The following is a 22942-nucleotide window of genomic DNA, read 5'->3' on the forward strand; positions in this document are numbered from 1 at the left end:
ACCTATTGCTCTCTATAGTCCTTTGACAACAATTGTCCATTCTACTCAGGCGCAGTCAGCTGAAAACAACAAGGCTGTAGAAGAGTAGAAACTACTGCTAATTTCTGTAAGCGGTCCGTGCAGGAATAAAGTGCAACCTAAAATTCGATTTCGATAATTGCATCGTACAAATCGTATAGTGATAAACAAATTTCAAAGTAAACAAATACAAATAGATTCAAATAATAATCAACTGAATCGCAGATATAACCTAATTTTCTATAAATTGCGGTTCGACTGAATTTTGTATCGTGTAAAAAAGACTTATACACTGTCACTTGACCATCAAATCCTCATACAATAAACTACTTAATGAAAAGACAAAATCTAGAAACGATAGATACACACAGAAAATATAAGGAAATTATATTATGGTGAAGTGGAAGGTCGGTAATTCTAATATCGTTTTAAAGGTAGCACTTAATTTCCGGTGCTTCGAGCCGCTCTATAAAGATATTAGAATGACAAAGAGCCACCGTGTTACCGGTTCTTCGAGCAAAGCGATCCCCACGAGCGAATCGTGCATCCGCTGTCACCAAGTGGAAAGACATTATTAGCGTAAAAAGGAACAGGATGATGAAGGATTCTTGCGCAACGTAAGATACAGGTGTATCGATATACACACAGAGCCAGCTAAGCATTCTACGAACGATCGAATTGTTGAACGAGAAAAAAAGAAAGGCACCGAGACTTTTATACCGCTTCGAGCAGCATTTGAAACGTTCCAGAGTAAATTATTACATTACAAGTGTCGCCTCGATTGGCGAAATTCTGAAGGCTACTTGACGGAAATAATAAATTTGAAATAATAATAATAATAATAATAGTAATAGTAATGGTGATTGATGATGATAATGATGATGATGACGATGATGATGATGATAATAATAATAATAATCATAATCATAATCATAATAATAATAACAACAACAACAGCAACAACAACGACGACAATAATAATAAAACAAAATAAAGGTCAGGAACGAAAAGGTTTTATTCGCAAAAAGCTTCGGAAGAATTTTCTCGTTCCAACATTTCGAACGATCGAGTCAGTTAACACGATTTACCCACGACTCATTATCGATTACAATTGATATTGTTTCTCGGTCCAGCCACGCGTCCACGCAGCCAAGGTTATGATAGTTCCCAATCTATTTTATCTCTAATTTACCAATTGCATTTTGCAAACTAAACTTTACTTTCAAACATGTGGTCGGTCGTTTAAAAAAATATGATCGACGTAATGTATATAGGATTAACTATCGATTCAACGGCAAAATATTGAATAACATACAGAAAAATATTTCAAAATTCTAATTAATATAATTGGGAATAAAACAAGTACCTCGACTTTAGGACGGTAGGTCCAAACAATCGCCTGCCTTCAGGCAAGGGACCGATAAGGTCCAACAGCGGTCAGAGCTGTGATTGGTTGAAACAATATGTGGCTATCGCCCGCCATTCTGGGACAAAATTTATCAATGTACCTCTTCTATCATTTTTATCTTTTTACCTAGAACTGATATTATACAATGAGAGGAAAATATATATCAAGTGAAATACATACGTAGATTGAACCGTTTCGTCTATGTACAAGTATGTAATAAGATAGTAATAAAAAAAAAACGACAATAAGAAATAATATACGCGTTCATCTATTAGAATCAGTTACATATACGATACACGTATTAAGTATATTTTCGTTCTAGCAGAAAGAGAAATATGTTGAAAGGAAATAGTTCCCAGAATGACAGACTATACCCAATCTTTCGAACTTTCCACAGAACGTCTTTATTCGGAACAAGTTGATAATGTGACACTCAATAAATAACAGAACTTCTACATGTCCAATTCTGTCATCAGATTGTCCTGCCGAATCTCACAATCAAAACGAAATGAAAGAAACAATGTCTGGCCGTAGTTGAACAGCCTCGAGAGACGAGAAACGATTTTCGAGGCTGGGAGTGTTTCCGCAGCACTGAATTCTATCGGCCTGTTAAAAGTAGACACGGTAGATCACCTCTGATTCCGATGAAACGACAGCAGAGCGGAAAGACACGATTCGGAAAGACAACCCCTGAAAATGAAGTATATATTCATAACGATGCGTAGTTGTTTTAGGTACGTACACGTGTTGTACGGCGCGGTATGTTGTTTCATAATTTTTCTCGAAGTAATGATAGAAGTCGAGAGAAAGAATAGACAAACAGGGTGCCTACTGAGGTGATGAACCTTTAGGAAGTGAAAAAAGTGATTTAGACGAATTCGTATTTTCACAGTCAAACCAACTGAATTACAATTAACTTTGTACAATAATTCATAATCTCTATTATCGTCAACATACAGTAAGGAGAAAATATCTCCCCCGTGGCTTTAGTTTGCAGCCTCCTCTTGCACCGTCTTCGCCACACTTTCGTAATACGTTTACGTGCCCGATTTCCGTTTCTCTGAAAGCATGAAACGTATAAAAAGTTCAAGCTGTGGCGATTAAAATCTTCGTAAATAAAGATCCAATCACCGCCAACCTACGATACTATCTAATTCCACAAATAACATATTTTTCCTTTCTCTCGTCTCATAATTTATCGCAAGTTATCGTTGTTAAGATTCTAATATACTAACTTAAATATATCTACAATGGTTTTGCATAAAGATGGTTTCGTTTTCCTATCAATAGACACCCTGAAGAAATGATAAAATGATAAAAGAGAAAATAAAGAAGAAATAATAATAATGATAATAATAATAATAATAATAATAATAATATGGAAGAGACAAAGAGAGAAAATAGGAATTTTTCCGATGAATCGAATCTTATCCGATCGTAGAGAGTTTGTTGTTTATAACGAAACTCAACACTAATATGTTTAATTACTAATATATATACCTGCTGAATCGCTGAAATCACTGCTTCTATACACACATATGTATAAATAACAATGTTGAAACAACTATAAATACTCGACGATCGGAACATCGGTAATTTGGCCTAGGATAAAGTAAAGAAAAACCGGTGTGAGTCGAGTGTAGAGAGAGCTGATATCGGTTTTCCTGAGCACCCTCTGTACTTACCACTCACTCATGTGTTGCCAACACGTTCCTTGCAAAGGAAGAGGGCTTCACAGATCGAATCGATCACTTCTACTTCTTGTCGACACCAATAAATTACAATCATAATTTAAACATTATCATAATTTAAATTGCACAAACTTCGAAAGATAATCATCCCGTAATATTACTTGCTAACTACAAGTTACGTCATGAATATGTTAGCCAGTCACTTATAATTCTATTCTGAATGAAACCAAAACGACAGAAGCAAATACACCTGAATAACGATCAACTTTTTATCATTTCGTTTTCTTCTCAACATGCAAACGTCACAATGTAATAATATCTCATTACGGTTTCTTCTATCATATCTCGTAATTCAATTCATGTAATCAATTTCGGATTTCTATAACGAAACAATTTAAAAGTAATGTCATCAAATCGTCAAATTTTATTTTATCATTTCATTTTAAAAGATTTACGCATGACTTTATAAAGAAGAATCAAAAATATTTTTTGTAATATAGAAGCAGTATACTGTTTCTATGTATGTTAACAAATGAAATAATGAAATATAAACCGGAAAGAAAAAATTGATTTTATTACCACGGATTCGAAATATATAATTTCATTTTATCATATTTTTCGCTTCTTGAAAGGGAGAAGATTTAAGTAATAAAATATTAAATTATACGTTATTTTTGTAAAAGATGACAACAAATGAATTTATCTAAAGTTTCCAGACAGAAGTACACATTATTTAAACAACAAGGTAAAACTATTTGTTTAATCAATATTAGAGTATCTAAACAAGAATTCATTTTAATTTTAATTTCTACTTCTGTAACAACTTTTACAAAAAGATAAGAGAAAATAACTCGTTAGGTATAAGAAATGATTTAATAAATCAAAAATAAAATCATAAAAGATGATTGAATTTTGTTCAAAAATGTGTAAAAATGTGTAAAAATGTATAAAAATGTGTAGAGATAGATATCTATATATAAAAATATAAAAAGTTAACCGCGTTAATTCTTAAAATATTTGCTTCTGCCTTTGCTGATTCTCTCAAAAAACAATTTAGATTTCTGGTTTGCACGAACAAATATTGCAACAACCTTTGTTTAAACCCAATCTTCCAAGATTTCAATTATTAATTTATGAATGAAATTAATTTAATTATAAATATTTAAATAAATTTTTACTTTTTCCTATTTTAAAATATCAAAGTACAGATACTTAAAACAACTATTAGTTTTATGCACTTTTTCATATTAGAAATAAGTTATTTTCTTAAGTTATTATTTTTATTTAAATATTACGGTAGAAATGCAACTGACTTTAAAATGTTATTCTTTGCTGAACAGCTATACGAACGTTATTCAGTATCTAAATCAACTTATATTTTTTCATTACCTTTACAAATATACAAGTAAAAAGATATAGCAGTGTTTTGAAACAATACTAATAATTCTTTGAAATCTCGAGGAAAAGATTTTAAACAAAATTTTATAGCTATAGTTGTTCCCTCATCTCGGTCAATCTAGTACATAAATATTTTTTATGTAGTTAATAACGATGGAAATATTTAAAATATGCAAGCTAGATGATACAGTGGCATACGCACATATATGGATATGTTGCCAAATATTACGAAAATCTACATATCCTTCTCGTGAAAATAAAATATCTTATGAAACTTCACTATTACAAGTAAACAGAACACGAAAGAAACGAATAAAGACATCATTTTAAAAAATATAAACAATATATGAATGAACTTATATCGAAAAAGTAAATCGATTCGATCTGGGGCATTGACAAAATAAAAGTTATGATAAACTAACCTGAGGCGACAGAATATTCACACTGCGGCTTGTATCTTCTAATATTCTTGAAACACGGAAATCAAATAAGACGATTGATGTGTTACAAAGCATATAGAAGTCAAGAGCTGCACACGGTTAGTGTAAGTGTGTGTGTGTTTGCGTGCGCGCGCGCACGCGCGCACGTATGTACATATATGTACATAATCACACTTAGTAAAACGGATAAAACTGGATTTTGGTTTAAAAAAAAAAAAAGAAAAAAGAAAAAAAAGAATGGATTGAAATATTTGAGTCAAGCAATCTCTCTCCCTCTCTCTCTCTTTCTCTCGCACGCATACACACACACACGCGCGCACTCTCTTTCTCACTTTCTCTCTGTCTCCCCCCTTTTCTCAGCTGCAGTGTGAAGCGCCACCTTTCCGCGATCGCGTCTCTCCAAGAGAACACTGGTGCAGAGGCTGAGAAACAGCGCGTGGAAACGGTCTACCGTAAAATAAAAAGACTGCCGAAATTCGTATAGAAATTTGTTCTACTTAGACGAATCAGCCGAAAGCCTACACACCTTCCAGAACTGATTTCACAATCGCGTATCGCGATCGCGATGAGCAACGTAAAATTCCTTATACGTGACTTTGCAACGATAAAGTTTCTGTATTAGTAGCGTACGAGTTTTCTACGCAGAAGCTTTCGTGCTCATACAGCCATTAACAACATTATACCACCCCATCCTTTTCAATAACTACAATTTCAATACCAGATACTCAGATAATGTAACAACAAGTATCCATAAAAAGGGTAATCCGAAGGATCAAACATTTGATGCCTTCTAGACAAACAACAAAATTATTTTCATAATAGAAAAAAAGAGTAGATGTCGTTGCTCACCTGAGATTTTAAACTCCTTCGGGAAGAAGTTACGACGTTGCGCAGATATCACGCGCACGAACACACACCATGTATAAAAGTTAAAAAGATTTGTTATTCGATAACTTTTTACTGGCAGAGAAAGTCTGGAAGAGGAACGACTGACCGTTTCCACTGCACCTGGTAAACCCTCTCAGGCACTGACGTGATGTGGTTTATAATGATATTAGAAAAAAAAACAAAGATTTTGCTAACTTCGTGTAAACTTCGTAGGAGAGGATGCGTCAAGTGCAGCCGCGGCCGATCAACGAAGTGTGCCCACGTGAGCTAACGTGTTTTACGCGTGCTTGTCTCTTCTTCTCAGTCAGGTCCGGACCCTAATAAAATTTAGGGGCGGGCCCAGAGCACGAAGTGCAATGGCGGAGTGGGCCCGTCCATAGGAGGTGATCATCTGAAGCGTGGATGCATCATCGGAGCTAACATTGGTGCACCAGGAAAACCCATTGGAGCTGCGAATGCCGGATGCATCGCTCCTGGCGGCAAAGCTCCGATCATCCCTGTAAACGACAATTTCACCGTCAATTTCATATATCCCTGATAATTCTATCGTTTCTCTCTGCCATTCCCTTTTTTACATCTCTTATATCACAGGTTTTCAACAATCTGTAAAAATCTTCTTATGATACTTACGTCGGGAAAATACTCGTCAAACATAAATAAAATGAAATTACATGTGTGTCTGTGTATCTATGCGTAAGCGCACGCGCATGCGCGTATGTTACGAACACACACATTCTGCTCCTCTCTTTATACTCCATCTTCTTTCTCAAATTCGTTCAAAATTTTATATTTATTTCTAGAGATTTCTTTTTAGAGATCGCGCCTCGTCATTCGGTAGAAAAGTATATCTCGCAAGATAGTTACGAAATTTGTAAAAGATACTTTCAAATTTAACCATCGATTTATTAACGTTATCTTTTTTCAATAAAAATTATATATATATATATATATATATTAATATATATATATATTAATTACGATACGTTCTAATCTTATTTCTTTCAATGCATTTTGAATTAATCTAGAAGAATTATTATCTTCTGGACGGAAAGTTGTCTGACAGCCGGTCGATAGCACTTCCTCGCACAATATTCGCAAACAAATTTCTTAATAAATCAAAATATTTCGACGATAAATTCAAATTTAGGTTAAATTACTAGACAAACTTTTAAAATAGAAACCAAGGTAAAACAAAAAGAAAGAGAGTTCAAAATACCAAGTGATATTGTCCTTAAATTAACTTGTATTTGTCCGATACGTACTCTTTTGCTAAATGATCAAATCATATAGTCTCAAGTTTTCTAGGACTACATTATACACCCAGAAGGGTTTATTATTTGCAGCACACCTACGTCTATCTAACATTTTATCAATGCAAATGGTCAAACTATATGAGGAATCGAGCTCAGCATGCAATGTGCCGCATATGCAATACAAGTCATAACAAAATCCCAAAAGTGATACCACGTAAAACCTCACACCATAAACAAGAAGTTTCACTTGACGATTACAGTTTTCATAATGTAAGCGAATCGCTCGGCTGCCAGCCGAACTTTCAAGGCACTAGATATGATAAAAGAGCATCTACGAATAAATACAGGATGATAAAATAGATATTAAACGATAATTTTTCTTTTCTACACTAATTTTAAGTATGATTTTTATTAATTTCAAAGAATTGTAATAATGTGAATGCATGTTGTATATTTTACTTTGTATGTTTTATATATATAGGGTGACTACAAATCTCTGCCATTTGAAATAACAGCCAAACGGTAAATAACATGAAAAGTTGTATTGTTTTTCACATGAGTTACGACGATTTAAATAAACAAGTTTTCGTTTAAAATTACCAAAATTATTTGAAGGACACTTTGCATTTTTTAAATGGAATGTCATACTTCTGTTTTCATATGATAAAAGAGTAAAAAAACAACAAATTCAAAACGTTACTTCCAAATGACCTTGAATGAATGTAAGGTCGTAATAGAAAAAATGTTGGAACAGACAAGGATAGAGTTTTTTTGTTCTTTTACTCCATTTGTTTGCATTGTACGTTCAAAATTTGCACATCAGTTACTAAACACAGCAATATTATGTTTGAAAACGTAAAGCAACTATTTATCTTGGATACATTTATTCTAACACATGGAAAATCATTTACTTTAAAAGGAAGTAACTACAAAATGGTCCAAAGATATTTACAATAATTTCCAATCTGTTGCGACAACATTCGTTACATTCGCATCACTTTAAGATTATGAATCTAGCTTACACAAGTTCCCAAGCTGTAGACCGGATGTAGTGGAACACAATAATTGGCCTGCGAGATGACCGGGCTTAATACCTTAGATTTTTTTTATGAGGATATATTGAGGATACATGAAAAATATGAAGAGTCGAATTACGGGTGCATGTGCAAATATGTCACAACAAATAGTTATTCTTGCGCAGAAACAAAGTAAATAAAAAGTAATACTTGTCTGTTTCTACATTATCATCTCTATTGTGACTTTGCTCTTTTATCGTAGTATGGCATATGGCGGTCCATTTAAAAGATGCAAAACGAGCTCCAAATAACCTTGAAAACTTTAAACGAAAAATTTATTATATACATCATAATCTACGAAAAAGGAACAATAAAAAAACGTTCCTACATTTTTTGTATATTTCGTAGACACCCTGTACATAATAAGTCTTTTTGTATTATTCAAATTCAATTTCTATTTTTCAGAAATTTGTTTTGCTTAGAATTTCATTCTAATCAACAGTATTCACTCTTACGTGATATAACTCCGAAAAAATTGTAATCCCCTTATTCGTCAATGTTAAATTAGACTGTCTCATCATTGTCTATCATTTGATATACGTATAAGAAATAGCTGCATTTAGGTTTATATACGAGTTATACTTTTGTATATATTGGATAACGTGAAATTATTTACTTACTGTAACTTGACTTGAAATATCTAAGATCATCTGTGTGACACAAAAGGTAGGCTATGGTGTGAGGGAGATACATTACGTTCGTTCTTGTTGCGTCTCTTTTCTATTATAATACACGCAACAATAACAAAAAAACAGTGACAATAACAAATGATCCCTTCCTTCGTCTTTTTTTGTTGTAATATACTATTTCATTTAAAAAATTTGTTAAAAAAGATAAGAGAAGTTTTTGTGAAAAACGATGTAGAACAAATTTATTGGTATCAACAATGCTGATATAATAATAAATAATAAATAATATAGAACCATCGAAGTAGCAATTCATATTTTACTTTTAATCTGAAACTAAAAAAATTTGAAGCCCTTGAAGAAATATAAAGAAGGAAGGAATAGTTATTATTGAAATTATGCATCAGCATAAACAAACAAAAATGTTTCTTCTGCTTTTTCCCCCTTTCTTGTTTTCCTTATCTTTTACTTAGAATAACAACTTCGAACGACTGTCAGTACCGTGCCCAAAAAGCGGTTTTTTCACTACTATATCACAACACCAGGATTTCATATATAAATATGAGAAGGTAGGATGATAAAACACGGTTGGCGAGATAATGGCAAGTGAATCCTAAGAAGAATATGATTAAGTCGAGATAGTGAATAATGAACAGTGGAACAGAAAAGAAAAAAAATTGTATGTATGATGAACCAGCCGAGCGGCCGAAAATCGAATTAATTTCACGTTGCTTTTACCGGTCGATGAATATATATGTATATATATAACGCGTATTTCTCTATCGTAGTTGAAAAGCAGACATATGCGTATAATATACATACATATACATATGCCTGCTTTTAACCATAAATCTAGTGTGATCGTGCTTCTGATACCGAGTACACTAGTTTCAAGAAGAGGCATTTCACGTCCAAAGAGTCGTGTGTCCAAAATTAAAGTGTTGCTGTCCGGCGTTGAAGGAATCAGAACAGATGCAATATCGTTGGCCGCTCGACCCACCTGCCCAGTGACAATAATATAAATATACAGAAATATATATATAGATATATTAATGTGACAATGATGACAATAATAATAACAATAATAATATTAATTAATAAGAATAATAAAAAATATAATGATGTATATATAGATATATATAAAGAGAAATAGATAATACATATATATTATATATATGTGAATATGAGTATATATCATATATATTATATATGTCTGCGTGTGTATACATATATATATGTATACACAGATAGATAAATAGATAGATATGCCAGTTCACTGCATGCTAATTTCTAAGGACCAACCTTGTTGCGTTTGTATAATACACGGTTTTAGTAACCAGACTGGGTTCGTTCAACACTCACCAAGGAGTGACTGGGCGCCCTGCAAACGCACCGTTAAAACATAAACGTACAAGACACGCTGTCGTTGATTTTGGCATACGGATGAATTCTAAACATGCTAATATCAGAACGATCATATGTAATTTCTCCTCTTTTTTCCTTTAATGTTCTTGTGTTTAATATATTTTTTGTATACCTGATAAAAATTGACCCCTTTCCCCAATACTATTTTTTGTCTTCTGTGACTCTCATTCATCTATAACACATTCTTAGCCGTCGGGCAAGTTTAATTTTTTGTTGGGAACAGAGGGTAAGGGCTGCATAGTAATGGATGATGTGCAAAGGTATAATATTTATACTGCATGTCAGAGGAAAACATTTTGTCTTAATGATCTATCTATATGTCTACTAAAAGCAACCTCCAGCTTTTGGGCAAATTTATTGTCTGAATAAAAATTTATTGTCTTATCCCATTAATTAAAAAACATTTAGTGTTTCCTATATTAGTGCTAATATGATCATTTTATAGCACAAACAAAAAAGTTATTGGCTTAAGCTGTTTAGTAAAATCTGCTATATATTTGTGACTAAGAATATATATTGTATATATATATGTATTCCATAAGATGTATATGCAATACATTAGATACTCTTGATATGTTAATCCTATTGCATTTATACATAGATATTTACACATTAATGTTTTACCTCAAATACTTTAAATATGGTTCCACACCATTTTGAAAGAAGTAAATATCGAAGTGTTAAAGAAATATTAATTTATGTTAAAGACTATTATGAAAAAAGAAATAATTTTTTATCTTAACTTCACTTAATGTAGTGCAATAAAATCGCATTGGACAATTACTCAACACATCTCCAATAATTCTAAATATGATACTGGAAAGGACACATAAAAATAATTTGGTACAAATTTGATAATATTTACGTAGATTAATGAATATTGATGAGGTGCTCTCGTTGAAATAGAGATGAGTATTTAAAATTATAGAGACTTACCTGGTGGTAGGCCCATGGGGGGCGGTCGCATCATGTTACCTCCATGAATCAGAGCAGGTGCAGCTAGGGTCATAGTGGGCCGCATAAGCGGTGCCATCAGTGCAACAGAACTAACAGGCATTGCTGCAGATGCAGGAACCATTACTGCTTGTGGAGGTCGCTGAAATCTCTGCTGTTGCTGCTGAAGTGCATTTAATGCTGCTTGTTGTCGCTGTTGCTGATCCTGAAATGCAGCAGCTGCATTAGCAACAGCAGCTTGTTGCTGTTGTTGCTGTTGCTGTTGTTGTTGCTGCTGCTGTTGTAATACAGCAGCTTGCTGATTGGCATCAGCAGTTTGCACAGTTCGAGTTTCTTGCGTTTGTCGCCGCTGATATTTTGGAAGTCTTGCTCTAATTTCCTCCTACAACATATAATTTTTGTTTTCGCTTTCTATATTTACTATTAGCATATAAGTAATAAAAATAGTCAACATACTAGGCTGAGATCTTCTGGCGGATGAATGATTTTAATGGCAGCACTAGTAGTGGCTATAAGATTTACTTTTTGATCACTACCAATATTATTGTTAGTAGTGGTACTACTATCTGTATTACTATATGCAGGGAATGTTGGCTTCACAGGTCCTATAGATCCACCAGCCACTGACGTAATTGGTTTAAAATCTGTACCCAAAGGAGAAGTCACAGATGTAGACGCAGTTGTTGAAACAGCTGCAGCACTTGGAAATAATGGTCGTGTTGGTGGTATAGATGCACCAGATACTGGTGGTTGTATACCTGGAGGCATACCCGGCATTCCAGGCATCATACTATAAAAAAAGAAAAAATTTATTGCTTTATCCTATTATTTCCATATTTTTTCTATTATATATATATATATATTTATATATACACATATATATTTATATATATATTTATATATATATATGTCGGAGATGAAAGGACAATGGGGTCACCCATTGGAATTACTTGGAAAAACCTCAATAGCATTCACGAAATAACCCAGACACAGTCATTCGAAACTTGAGACAATGATCTTGGGCTCGAGGCGACGACCGGTCGCCGAGTGTAGCCACGGTCACGGGATGAACGTTCCACCTAACAGAGATATGAAGTTACATAGCTTTCCTTTAAAGAATTGGCCGTACCGACACTTGACAATGAAACATTCCAGCGGCCACACACAGACCCCATTCTTTGGGTAAGATGATCGCCAGATGCCGACGCATCATTCGCAGTTTATGTTCAGATAGCCTGAGGAACCGTTACAAATCTTAGGATCTGGTTAACTAAAGTCCTTTAGATCGGCAAACAGTCTTTATTATATCAGCCCGTATATCTGTCACCTATTGCGGCAAGATACGGGAGATCTGCTTTCCTCACGTACGACGCTTCCCGCTAGGAACTCTCTCTCAAGAGTGGCTAGCATCCTTTTCTAACCGCCAACATGGAGATTAACCAATTAACAGCAACGTCTATTTCCCTCACCCTCCGAGCGGAGGCTTTCTTTGACGAATCCGATAACCTCGTGCCCTTAGGCACATCCCACCATAGTTTTCCTCTGCAGCGTCGTCGCGACGGAAAGTCATTCTCTTTCTTACAGTCGCATTAGTTAGATACCTAGTGTGTTTGTACAGATCAGTGAATAATCTACGTCTTAGCAAAGAGTTAATCAAGTGATCCTTGTATCACGAGGAGTAAGTCGAATTCGACTTAGACTTTGAAGTAAAGTAGATCAGTTATCCCGTGGGCTGTGGATTCGCTATATCGACTCCACGATCATTGTCATTATCGTTCGAGTATTGAGGCCGGTATTTTATCTTGTATTTGTGACAATAAAGATATCATCGATTGTACACCGACGATGAGCGACCCTGGCGCAGATTCTTTACACGCCCCAAACCCAAGTGTTAACGCCAACCCGACATATATATATATATGTATATATACGAATTTAAAAACTTTAGATTGTATTTACCTAACTTGTATTAAATTAATATCAGATATTTAACTCTTCTTTCGCGTTGTCTGGTTTTAAAAGAATAAGTTATACATACCCAGGACCCATGAAAGGTGGACCTACAGGACCCATAGGTCCCATCATATGATGCATGGGTGGTGGGAACGATCCCATTGGTGGCATACCAGGATGAGCTGCCATACCTGGCATTACACCTGGCATCATGTTGGAACCTGTAGGCATTGCTCCTGGTGCAGAACCTAATAAACCTTCTGGTTTTGCTTTTTTTCGAACTGGTTCATCTTCACCAGAACTTGGTGAACCAGGTCTACCTCCATTTCTTTGTCTTTCATGCTCTTTCGCATCGTTTGGTGGTATGCCTTCCATACCATAAATTTCTATTTCAATATTGCTTCGATTCGGCAAAGAATTAGGTACCTTGTCTATCGCTTCTTTATGTACCTAAAAAATTGAGACAATATTGTAATCTTTTGGTATCTATGTACCCTCGAATTTTTAAATTATATAACAATATATTCATGTATTATATAGCTAATAATATTACCTGCATACAATGTATACTAAGTCCTGGTCCCGTATAAAGCTTCTTATGACATATATGGCATTTAAAATGTTTTGCTTTCTGGTGTTGTATAAGAATCTTTTCATCTTCAAATTCTCTATTACAATACCTTAATAAATTGATTAAGGACAATATGAAAGTATAAAAATAAAAAGATATTAGTCAATAACCTGGATAATTAATATATATGTATTCGAAATACATATCTGTTGTGTATTTTTATATCCTCAACCATTTTTAATTCATCTCTAAAATTGATACAAATACAATGATGTATAACAACAAAAATAATATAATTTGCCATGTGTTTAAACATATGCAAATGTCTGACATTAGTATTAATTAAATGCTAATGTCAGTGCATAATAATAAAATGAAAAATAATTTGAACTGATATATTTTTAAGTCTTCAATAATTTAATTTGTATGAAATTATGTAATAAATATGAGTTATTTATGAAGCTATAAATTTTATTATTTGTCATATAATTCTCCAATTTAATTTAATAATTTAATGAAGATCGAGAAATAATTTTTTTTATACTTTTATAATAACATCTTAGAAGGTTAATTCTCTTTAAACAAGATATAACATAGGATTGTATATAGGATATATAGAAAATGAATGATATGATTAACACTTAATTCATTATAGCTAGCTTCAAATCCAAATTTTGTTTCAATGATTAAAAAAAGATATATATATATACACACATATAATCTACATATAATCTTCCAGAAACATATCAAATATAACACAGGAATATATAATAAAATATATGTATATAAATCTTGATTTTTAATTTAATTCTTTTTGTTGTATTTGATGAACGTAATCGAAATAATATAAAAATAATTTTCTAATTTTAAATCTTTTATTACTCAAATTCTCTTAAAAAATAAAAATAAAAATAAATATTTGAACATTATATTTCATAGTAGCAATTAAAAATTTATATCTTTTCTTTTATTTTCTAAATAATATAGCAACTCGCCCAAAATAAGATATTAGAACGAGCATTTATAAGATTTTTCTCAACAAACACTTTACTAATATGAAATTAAACAATCTATCATATTTCGTATATATAAATACCTTCACAATTACGAAAGAAATATAGTCAAATATAGTTACTAACGAAATATCGATTTCTCATGTATTCAGCCACTTTAACTCGTCACAGGGTTTTACTGAATGGGTTAAAAATGTTCTACGATAAATTAGGTACTTTCGAATTTCAAACTAAGATGTAGCAATAAGATATGATACAAACATTAGTAGAATGTTAGAATACTTAAACTCATACGATTATAAAAATAATGTAATTGTAATTTTGATTTATGATCTAAAAATATAGTTACGTAAAGTATCCTCTAATAAAGGATGTTTTAAAAAAGGATACCAACACCAGGGTCTTGATTGCTTCTTCTTTTTACGTCCCATATTCTCTTATCAACTTTTGCCAATTAAAAATTAATAAAAATATGCCACTAAATGTTTTATGCTCACGTAGTAAGAATTTAACTCGCAAAGTAACTGCAGTGCACACACACGATGTAAAAATCGACGATGTAAAATGGCGACTGCATCTTTTCCGTATTTGACGGAAGGAACTATAACCAATAGTATTACTTAAAAATTACTAGTTTATACGACTAAATTTCCCCTAACGATATTCTAGTTTGAACATGCTTGAACAGAGAGGAAATTTTCTTTCTGGCTTGAATAAGAGCAATCACGAGCATACTATAGTACTAAACTACTAAAGTATCTATTGAGTAGACACGAAAAAATCATTGTTAATAAGCAAAAGCTTTTTCTTTGTAAAATTTAAAACCGTTTTATGTAAACACATTATGACCTGAAAAAACATTATATTTGCATTTAAAAATAAATTTTTTTCTAATTTCAAATATTGCTTATTTACAAATTTTAAACATGTAGTTTGTCAGAACAATTATTTAAGTCGAAATTTATCATATTATTTTATAATAATCATTTCATAATATTTCAATTTCTTTTAAGTAGGTTTTGATATTGTTATATCCTATTTATTCCATCAACTATGTTATATATGTTATAATATATAAATGTATATGCATAAAATTATATACAAATATTTATGGAGATATACAAACTACATACATATATACAAATCAATGTTTCATATAGTAACATGAACACATTCTACATAAATGCGGATAATATATATATTTATAATTATTAATTTAATATCGTGAAAAGCAAAATAGCGCTAAAAGGGCAAATTAAACAAATGAAAAAATAAGTATATATATCAATCTAAAAAATATTAATATAGAAATTATCACGTTATGTTTATGTCAAAATAAAAAATAAAATCTGCATGATAATTTTACAATGACGATCATTTTAACATAGTTTCAATATTTTAAAAATATAAATATTGAAGTATTTTATAAACAATAAGAGACCTCCGTTAGCTGCAAATCCTTTGTTTTAATGGAAGATCACTTTCTGAATCACTGGATTCATTAGTAGCACCAGGTTCATCATCTGAAGAAGAATAATCCTTTTGTTTTACTTCTACATTCTCTTGTGTTCTCTTAAGCTATAAAATAATAAATTTCATTAATTGTGTTGGTAAATTCAATCAATATACATGATTGTGGAAAAAATAAATTTAATTGATACCTTTGGCCAATTTTTAGCAGGCCTTTTTGTAGTATTAATTTTTGGAACATATTTGTCAGCAACTCCTTCGACACGCCTAATATCAAAATCTTGATCTACTTTAGTTACAGTTTGCAACCTTTGTTCTTCTGATGTTACATATAGATCATCTGGTTGATGATAACTGTTATGAGTTTCATATGCTCTTTTACTGCAAAATAGAGCAGCGCATACTGTACATTTTATTAAATCTTCTGGAACAGCTTCTCTTTCTTCCTATTAATTATAAAGATAAAATGTTAAATATAATGCACCTGTAACAAAATTTGCTTATTTAATATTTATTTATATTGCTTTACTTGAGTATGAGCTCTTTCCAAGTGTCGTTGCAAATTGAATTTTATAATATATTCAGCACCACACAAATGGCAGTAATACACGCTGAGAGCATCATTCATTGAATTTACTTTGATTTTATTGCTAGGAGGTGGTGTTGCTATTGGTTGAAATAAATGTACCATCCTATAAATTAAATTATTAGATACAATTTAAAATTATTTAAAAATAAAAATCATACAAAAATATTATAGGAAAGGTTTACAACCTTTTATGTATAGAACGATAATGATAATCTAAAGCTTTTTCATTATAAAACAATACATCACATTCTTCACATTTCTTATGTTGTTCTTTTCTCTCACTTTCAGATGAATCATGCGATGCTTGATGATTATCCCTGTGTGTCTAATAAAAAATGAATAGTTCATAAAATTAAAGAAGAAACATATATTATGTAGAAATAGAAACATACTTTTAGAGGAAATTGCATCCCACAATAATGACAATAAAATTTTGTTGGTGAATTAGGGTGGACTTTAAATCTATGTCGTATTGTTGCACTAATTGAATCAAATGCTTGACCACATACATCACATTGGGTATCATCGTTTTTGCTTCTTTTGACGGGTTTACCACGAGTATCTATTTCTTTGTTGGCATGTTTCCTATATACACAGTATATTTACATGTAATTAAATTTTTTATTTCTAAAACATCATTTCAATAACAAACTCAATAAAACTTGTTTTAATTTTGTTTTCTTCTTTTTCTAGTAATGAGTTATTAGGAAATCTATGAACAAAACAAAATTTGACGTATTGTATCAAAATTATATACTAGAATTTAGGGAAACTGAACAATTTCTTTTCCTCTTCTACATGCATGTATAAATTTATCTTATAATAATACAGTATTAAAAAAAAATCTTTCCCTTATGAATATAAAATTTCAATTGTTAGTAATAAATAATAGCTAAAATATAGTTAAGCAAAATATATAATCCAATATATAGCCAATGTCTAAATTACTTAATAAATCATTTTTTATAATAAAAATAGATTTAAGGAGCTTCACATTCTTTGATAATACTGTTTCTGTTAATTTTCTAACTTGCTAACATTCGTTTTGCAATGCAACTAACAAAATGACATGAAGAAGTAAATGTATCATAAACTAATGTGTGAAATATATTTCACTTCTATTTAATGGAATAAAATATAGAATATAGTAATATTTCATGTATTACATTTTGCTTATATATTTATTTGATCATAAAATACAAGATAATTTTTAAATGAAATAAATATTTATGAATTTTATCGGCCTAAAACTATTAAAATCTGCAAAAACGAAAATGCAAAATTTAAAATTAAGTATATTATTTTAAAGTAAATATAATTTTAAATATTATTATAATAAAATTGTTCTAAACTTAAATATTATTTTAATCTCTAGATGATGAAAACGAAAGTATAATTAACAATTATAATTAACAATATAATTAACAAAATAATAATTAACAAAATAAAATATACTTTTCATATAAAATATATTGTTGACTCATCTTACATTATTAGTTATTAAATAATAACTATACTAAATTTTAAATAATCTAACAATTATTTAAAATATTTTCCAAATATTTACTATCAATCCAATTAAAATTGTATTTACACAAAGAGCAAATTATATATATTCATACAATGTTTCTCCCGAAAAATGTTACATTTTAGTAAATGTATGAATAATCTAATAGAATTCATCACAATTAGTAAAAATTTGTTTAATTCTATGTTCTATATAATTATTTGTAATTACATCATTGTAACTTGTGTTATTATTATAATTATTATCATAATAAAAACACTTTTATACCGAAAGCAAAAAAGAAAACGCAAGCAATTGGAAAAATAGCGCGAACAATACTCTATCGGTAATATAGCTGAATATTATCATTAACGTGTTTAAAAATATTTTTATTTATTATAATGTTTTTATTTCGGAATGTGCATTGGAATAGGATGGAAAAATAGGTTGTACGTATAAAAATATCCTTCTTTTATGAAATTGCTTGCTTGGTTATGAACATATCAAATAGAATAGTTTCTTTTAGTACCTAAAATGCTCCTGCAAAGCTTCCTTGGATTCTAATTTTGAGTCACACAAAACGCAATTGTATTGGCCTTTAGCACTCATTTAGGCGCGAATTCTTATTTCAAAAAGACATTAGAAATTACCGGACGTCTTTGCGCCAGGTAGTATAACATATAAGTTCTTCACGTTTTAGTATTCTGTCGTAATAGGTATATGCAATTGATCACGATCCGTAACAATGTAATCTTCGTTTTTTTTTTTTTTTTTTTTTTAAAACATTATCATTTCCCAATATATACGGCGTTCATTCGTGTTTGAATGTAAAAAATTTTATAGAACTCACGTCCGCGTAGAAAAATCAATTTTCGGCCATTTTATTGGATTGAAAGTCGCGCCACCTATCGTATACTACTAAAAAAAATACAAAACGATCTGTTTCTTTGAATGAATGTTAACATATAGTAATTTAAAATTGAATAGCAGTAAATTATAAGAATATATAATTATAAAGGTCACGAAATTTTTATAAATATATAATTTTACACAATTCAATTCCATATAAAATATATGTATTTTTCTTATTTTAGAATACATATGAACCGTATATTCGTATTTTAATACACTTATCTCTTATAGAGATTCATATTCATATATCCGTATAATTTCTTTTCTTTAGTACATTACAGAAAAACTAATGTTTATATATAAATATTTACTTTTTTTTTTTTAATCATTACATGAAACAAAAATAAACTAGCAAGTAAAGTTAAAAATATGAATATAACGTAATTGTCTGTCGCGTTGCGCAGTGTATGTGCATCACAATTATGTTACACATAAGAAACTAAAATTGGCTTTGGACAAATTATAAATTTTTAATACTATTACCTTTGCATCGTTTGATTACTTTAGAAAAAGTGATATTAACTGAACACACAGTGCGGAATCTACGGCATTATATTAAATTATAAGTATACTGAATATTTAATATTAATTGTAAAATTTGATCTCATATAATGTATTAAATAGAAGCCATTACTTCATTGTAATTCCTGATACAATGTAGGTGATGATTGCCCATCTGTTACGCCCTGAGCTGCTAGTTCAGCTAATGTTCTTTCGAGGTAACTTTTATCAGGATAACCATGACCAGTTGTTGATGGTCCCAGTTCAGTCTTATGATGAATTTCATTCCATGTTACTACATCTTCTCTTCCAGTAGTTATCGATCGTCCGATTGTAAATATAAGTTTTCGTTCAAAAGCAATTTGTAGCAATCTTAAAACTCTACGACCTAAATTATTATCTGGAAGGTAACATATACGTGGAAAACCTACAGCGTAATAAGCTTGACCAGGATTGGGATGTTCATTTCCTTGAATTCCTGATGGAATACTGAAATTGAGCATTTATTTAAATGAAATAGTTATTTCTCAAATATATTGGGTGATCTGTAATTGCTGGACAAAGTCCCTAATCTACTTACTCATAGGTTATCTGAATTGTATTTGTATTCGGAAAACCAGGCAGCGCTCGGAGTATTCTTGTCCAATTCATAGTTCCGGGAGGTTGATTTCCTCTTTTTTCACCGTAAATTAAACGACAAACAGGGCACTGTATATACATAGGAGGTTGTTGACAACTAAGCATTGCATTCAAACATGCTAAATGTAATCTATGTTTACAGCGAGTTAACTCTACTGTTAGTGGCTCTGGCGTACCCAGACAGACAGGACAAGAATCGCAATTATCACTTTCTACTACTTTCACATATTGAGAAATAACATCAGATTCAGTATCTACACCTAAACAAAGTAAATTCATGTAATATGTTATATAAAACTATGAGAAGGTATGATAAGGGTAAAAGTAAATTAAAAGAAGTATGATAAATTACTCAAAATGGCATCTTTGAAAGCATCATCACTTCCTACACTGCTGTCTAATAAATCTATTGGATTTTCATGACTCAAATATGTAGAAACTGTATCAACGCTTGGCCTTCGTCCACTTTTTGTACTACTAGAATCTACATCCAATGCACTATCCCAAGTTTTTCTTTTTTGTCCAGATTCGATACTTGTAATTGAATTATTATTTTCTACTCCATGTTTGTTACTAAATATATTAAAATTACTCAAAATAACACGAGCTATGTTTGATGGACCGGTATCTCCACTTTTGCTCTAATAACATATGTAGAATTATCATCATATAATGATAATATAATATCATGTTTATAATATTAGTAACAACTGATCTTTTTTACCTTTTTATTGTTCTTTTTTGTATTTCCAGCAGATGACTTTTTATGTGTGATTTTTGTAGTTAAATTTTTAACAATTGCAGATGTCGCTTTTATTTCAGAAATAGCTTGTAATTCTTCTAAAGCAACTTTGACTAAAGGATAAGGAGCTTGCTGAATACGTCGTATCGATCTTACATATCCAGTGCAACAACGAACTTGAGTCAAATTACAAAAATTTATGATATAAGGAAAACCTAAATAAGTCTTAGACACATCAATAGTTTTATCACCCTAAAATAAAAAATTAATACAATTTTTATAATTATGATTAATTTACAATTTTTATTTTTCTTCATAATATTCTTATTTACTCTTGCCCATGCTTCTTCTATCAAGCATTGCACTTCCATATCATATGTATGCCAATCATCTGTATCTCCAGCCCACTCCCATTTAGCTCCTTTACCAGCTGGTGAACTTGGAAGATAAAATTTTCTTCTAATATTATGCGTTTCATTTCCATCCTCACTACATTGTGTTTTAGTTTTTAAATTTATATAGTACCTATTTAAAGCAATAGAAATACATTTTTTGTGTATACAAATAAATGTTTTTTTGTATATAAATAAAGATAAAAGTTTATTATATGTATACATTGATATTCAAAACATTATCATATATATATACTAAAATTATAATATTATATAAACTTAAGTATAAAATGTTTCTAACTTAGTTCTTTTTCAATTTCAATAATAGTCATATGAATAATTATAATGTTAAGTTATTTATGTTACCATTATCAATTATCAATATCTTGAAATATAAAACTAAATGAAATTATATTTCTTTTATGCTTTATACTTTTTGTTTTTTATAATCTTTTCCTGACACAAACTTTGACTTAAACATGTTTTATTTATATTTGTAGAAAAATAAGAAAGTTTTCAAGCGGACTTGGGTATATCAGAATCTTTGGTTACATATATTAAATTCAAACCTATCCAAACTAGGATCTGCATCATTCAGGAAGACCCGAGTTAATTTTTTGCAATGTGCTCTCTCAAGATGTTGCGACACCGCAGGACTATAAGGTCTCCAACGTCCGTGACGATTTTCCCACTCCCACACAACAACAGCATGACCATGTTCTTGCGCCTGGGCGTTCATTTTCTTAAAAATTTACTGAAGAATCTCACATGCACGCGCAACACATATTTGCGCAGTCAAAACGTGAGAACATTTTCAATTTTTTTGCATTCAGCCTAATTTATCTCACTACACAAACACACGCGTCAACGCATATGTACATACAAATATAAATTCATGTATATCACACCATTCATATTGTAATCTAAATTACAATATCAAAATATACAAATGAACTGTAATAATGAATTTAATAACGAATAACGATTTATCTACTGAAAGAATTATATCAAATAAATTCTATTCCATACTTCATATTATCTTGTTTGTAATAAATTAACGATTAATGAATAACGAATATAAGGCGAATAACATCGCCTGAAGTACGCGCAATTTTAAGCATCGAATAATCGCAATATCGATGATCGACTTTGAATAATCGTATTTAAAAATTTTTGTTACTTAAATTTACGTAAATGTTATAAAAGTTGGTTTAGGATACTTTGAATCATATATCTTACTATTTTTAATTAAAGTCATCATAATAGTTTAAAACATTTACACACACACACACACACACACACACACACACACACACACACACACATATTATTTATTGTCTCATTTATCTTTAATGATATCTTATAATAATACTTTATTACTTACAATATTATACAATATTACTTCTATGAATCTAGAAAAAATTTTTATTGTTAACATTTATATAGTCTTCATAAAAATCTATATCTACTTGCATA

The 22942-nt window shown here is 30.8% G+C and overlaps 3 protein-coding genes across 11 annotated transcripts; all 3 read right to left on the reverse strand.

The window, feature by feature from the left end:
- Positions 1–1814: 1814 nt before the first annotated feature.
- Bugz (Bub3 interacting GLEBS and Zinc finger domain protein) lies at positions 1815–15307 on the reverse strand. Of its 8 annotated transcripts, none has more exons than XR_011799936.1 (7): positions 15105–15306; positions 13684–13810; positions 13216–13580; positions 11634–11967; positions 11160–11559; positions 10101–10179; positions 1815–9798 (listed from the first exon to the last, which is right to left on the reverse strand). XR_011799936.1 is itself a non-coding variant. In XM_072004482.1 (6 exons), the coding sequence occupies exons 1-6, from the start codon at positions 15143–15145 to the stop codon at positions 9704–9706; spliced, it is 1362 nt and encodes a 453-aa protein (XP_071860583.1). In that variant the 5' UTR covers positions 15146–15307; the 3' UTR covers positions 1815–9703. The 8 variants fall into 8 exon arrangements, 3 of the variants coding, with proteins under 3 accessions (XP_071860583.1, XP_071860582.1, XP_071860584.1); XR_011799935.1 differs by lacking the exon at positions 10101–10179 and having other exon boundaries at positions 1815–2116; positions 6039–6340; positions 15105–15305; XR_011799932.1 differs by lacking the exon at positions 10101–10179 and having other exon boundaries at positions 1815–2486; positions 6039–6340; positions 15105–15305.
- Positions 15308–15990: 683 nt separating this feature from the next.
- LOC139987795 (uncharacterized) lies at positions 15991–19260 on the reverse strand. Its single transcript, XM_072004490.1, has 6 exons — positions 18810–19260; positions 17166–17358; positions 16959–17098; positions 16714–16876; positions 16376–16630; positions 15991–16292 (listed from the first exon to the last, which is right to left on the reverse strand). The coding sequence occupies exons 1-6, from the start codon at positions 18887–18889 to the stop codon at positions 16161–16163; spliced, it is 963 nt and encodes a 320-aa protein (XP_071860591.1). The 5' UTR covers positions 18890–19260; the 3' UTR covers positions 15991–16160.
- Positions 19261–19339: 79 nt separating this feature from the next.
- Dx (deltex E3 ubiquitin ligase) lies at positions 19340–22563 on the reverse strand. 2 transcript variants are annotated; one of them, XM_072004476.1, is made up of 7 exons: positions 22036–22563; positions 21407–21599; positions 21057–21326; positions 20685–20973; positions 20274–20592; positions 19827–20182; positions 19340–19734 (listed from the first exon to the last, which is right to left on the reverse strand). In XM_072004476.1, exons 1-6 carry the CDS (start codon positions 22203–22205, stop codon positions 19828–19830), a joined length of 1596 nt encoding a protein of 531 aa, XP_071860577.1. In that variant the 5' UTR covers positions 22206–22563; the 3' UTR covers positions 19340–19734; position 19827. The 2 variants fall into 2 exon arrangements, with proteins under 2 accessions (XP_071860577.1, XP_071860576.1); XM_072004475.1 differs by having other exon boundaries at positions 19340–20182; positions 22036–22562.
- Between the last annotated feature and the right edge of the window lie 379 nt (positions 22564–22942).

Source organism: Bombus fervidus, chromosome 5 (assembly GCF_041682495.2).
Source record: "Bombus fervidus isolate BK054 chromosome 5, iyBomFerv1, whole genome shotgun sequence".
Taxonomy (NCBI): domain Eukaryota; kingdom Metazoa; phylum Arthropoda; class Insecta; order Hymenoptera; family Apidae; genus Bombus; species Bombus fervidus.

Coding starts and splice junctions, on each gene's coding strand:
- Bugz (XM_072004481.1), bottom strand. CDS start 15,145: ATGGGACGTAAAAAGAAGAAGCAATCAAGACCCTGGTGTTG. Junction 13,581..13,683: donor TTAGTATACATTGTATGCAG/GTAATATTATTA, acceptor TCAATTTTTTAG/GTACATAAAGAAGCGATAGA. Junction 6,341..11,159: donor CCCCATGGGCCTACCACCAG/GTAAGTCTCTAT, acceptor TGTCGTTTACAG/GGATGATCGGAGCTTTGCCG.
- LOC139987795 (XM_072004490.1), bottom strand. CDS start 18,889: ATGAGTGCTAAAGGCCAATACAATTGCGTTTTGTGTGACTCAAAATTA. Junction 17,099..17,165: donor GGATGCAATTTCCTCTAAAA/GTATGTTTCTAT, acceptor ATTTTTTATTAG/ACACACAGGGATAATCATCA. Junction 16,631..16,713: donor TGGAAAGAGCTCATACTCAA/GTAAAGCAATAT, acceptor TATAATTAATAG/GAAGAAAGAGAAGCTGTTCC.
- Dx (XM_072004476.1), bottom strand. CDS start 22,205: ATGAACGCCCAGGCGCAAGAACATGGTCATGCTGTTGTTGTGTGGGAG. Junction 21,327..21,406: donor TAGAAGAAGCATGGGCAAGA/GTAAATAAGAAT, acceptor TTTTTATTTTAG/GGTGATAAAACTATTGATGT. Junction 20,183..20,273: donor ACAATTCAGATAACCTATGA/GTAAGTAGATTA, acceptor GCTCAATTTCAG/TATTCCATCAGGAATTCAAG.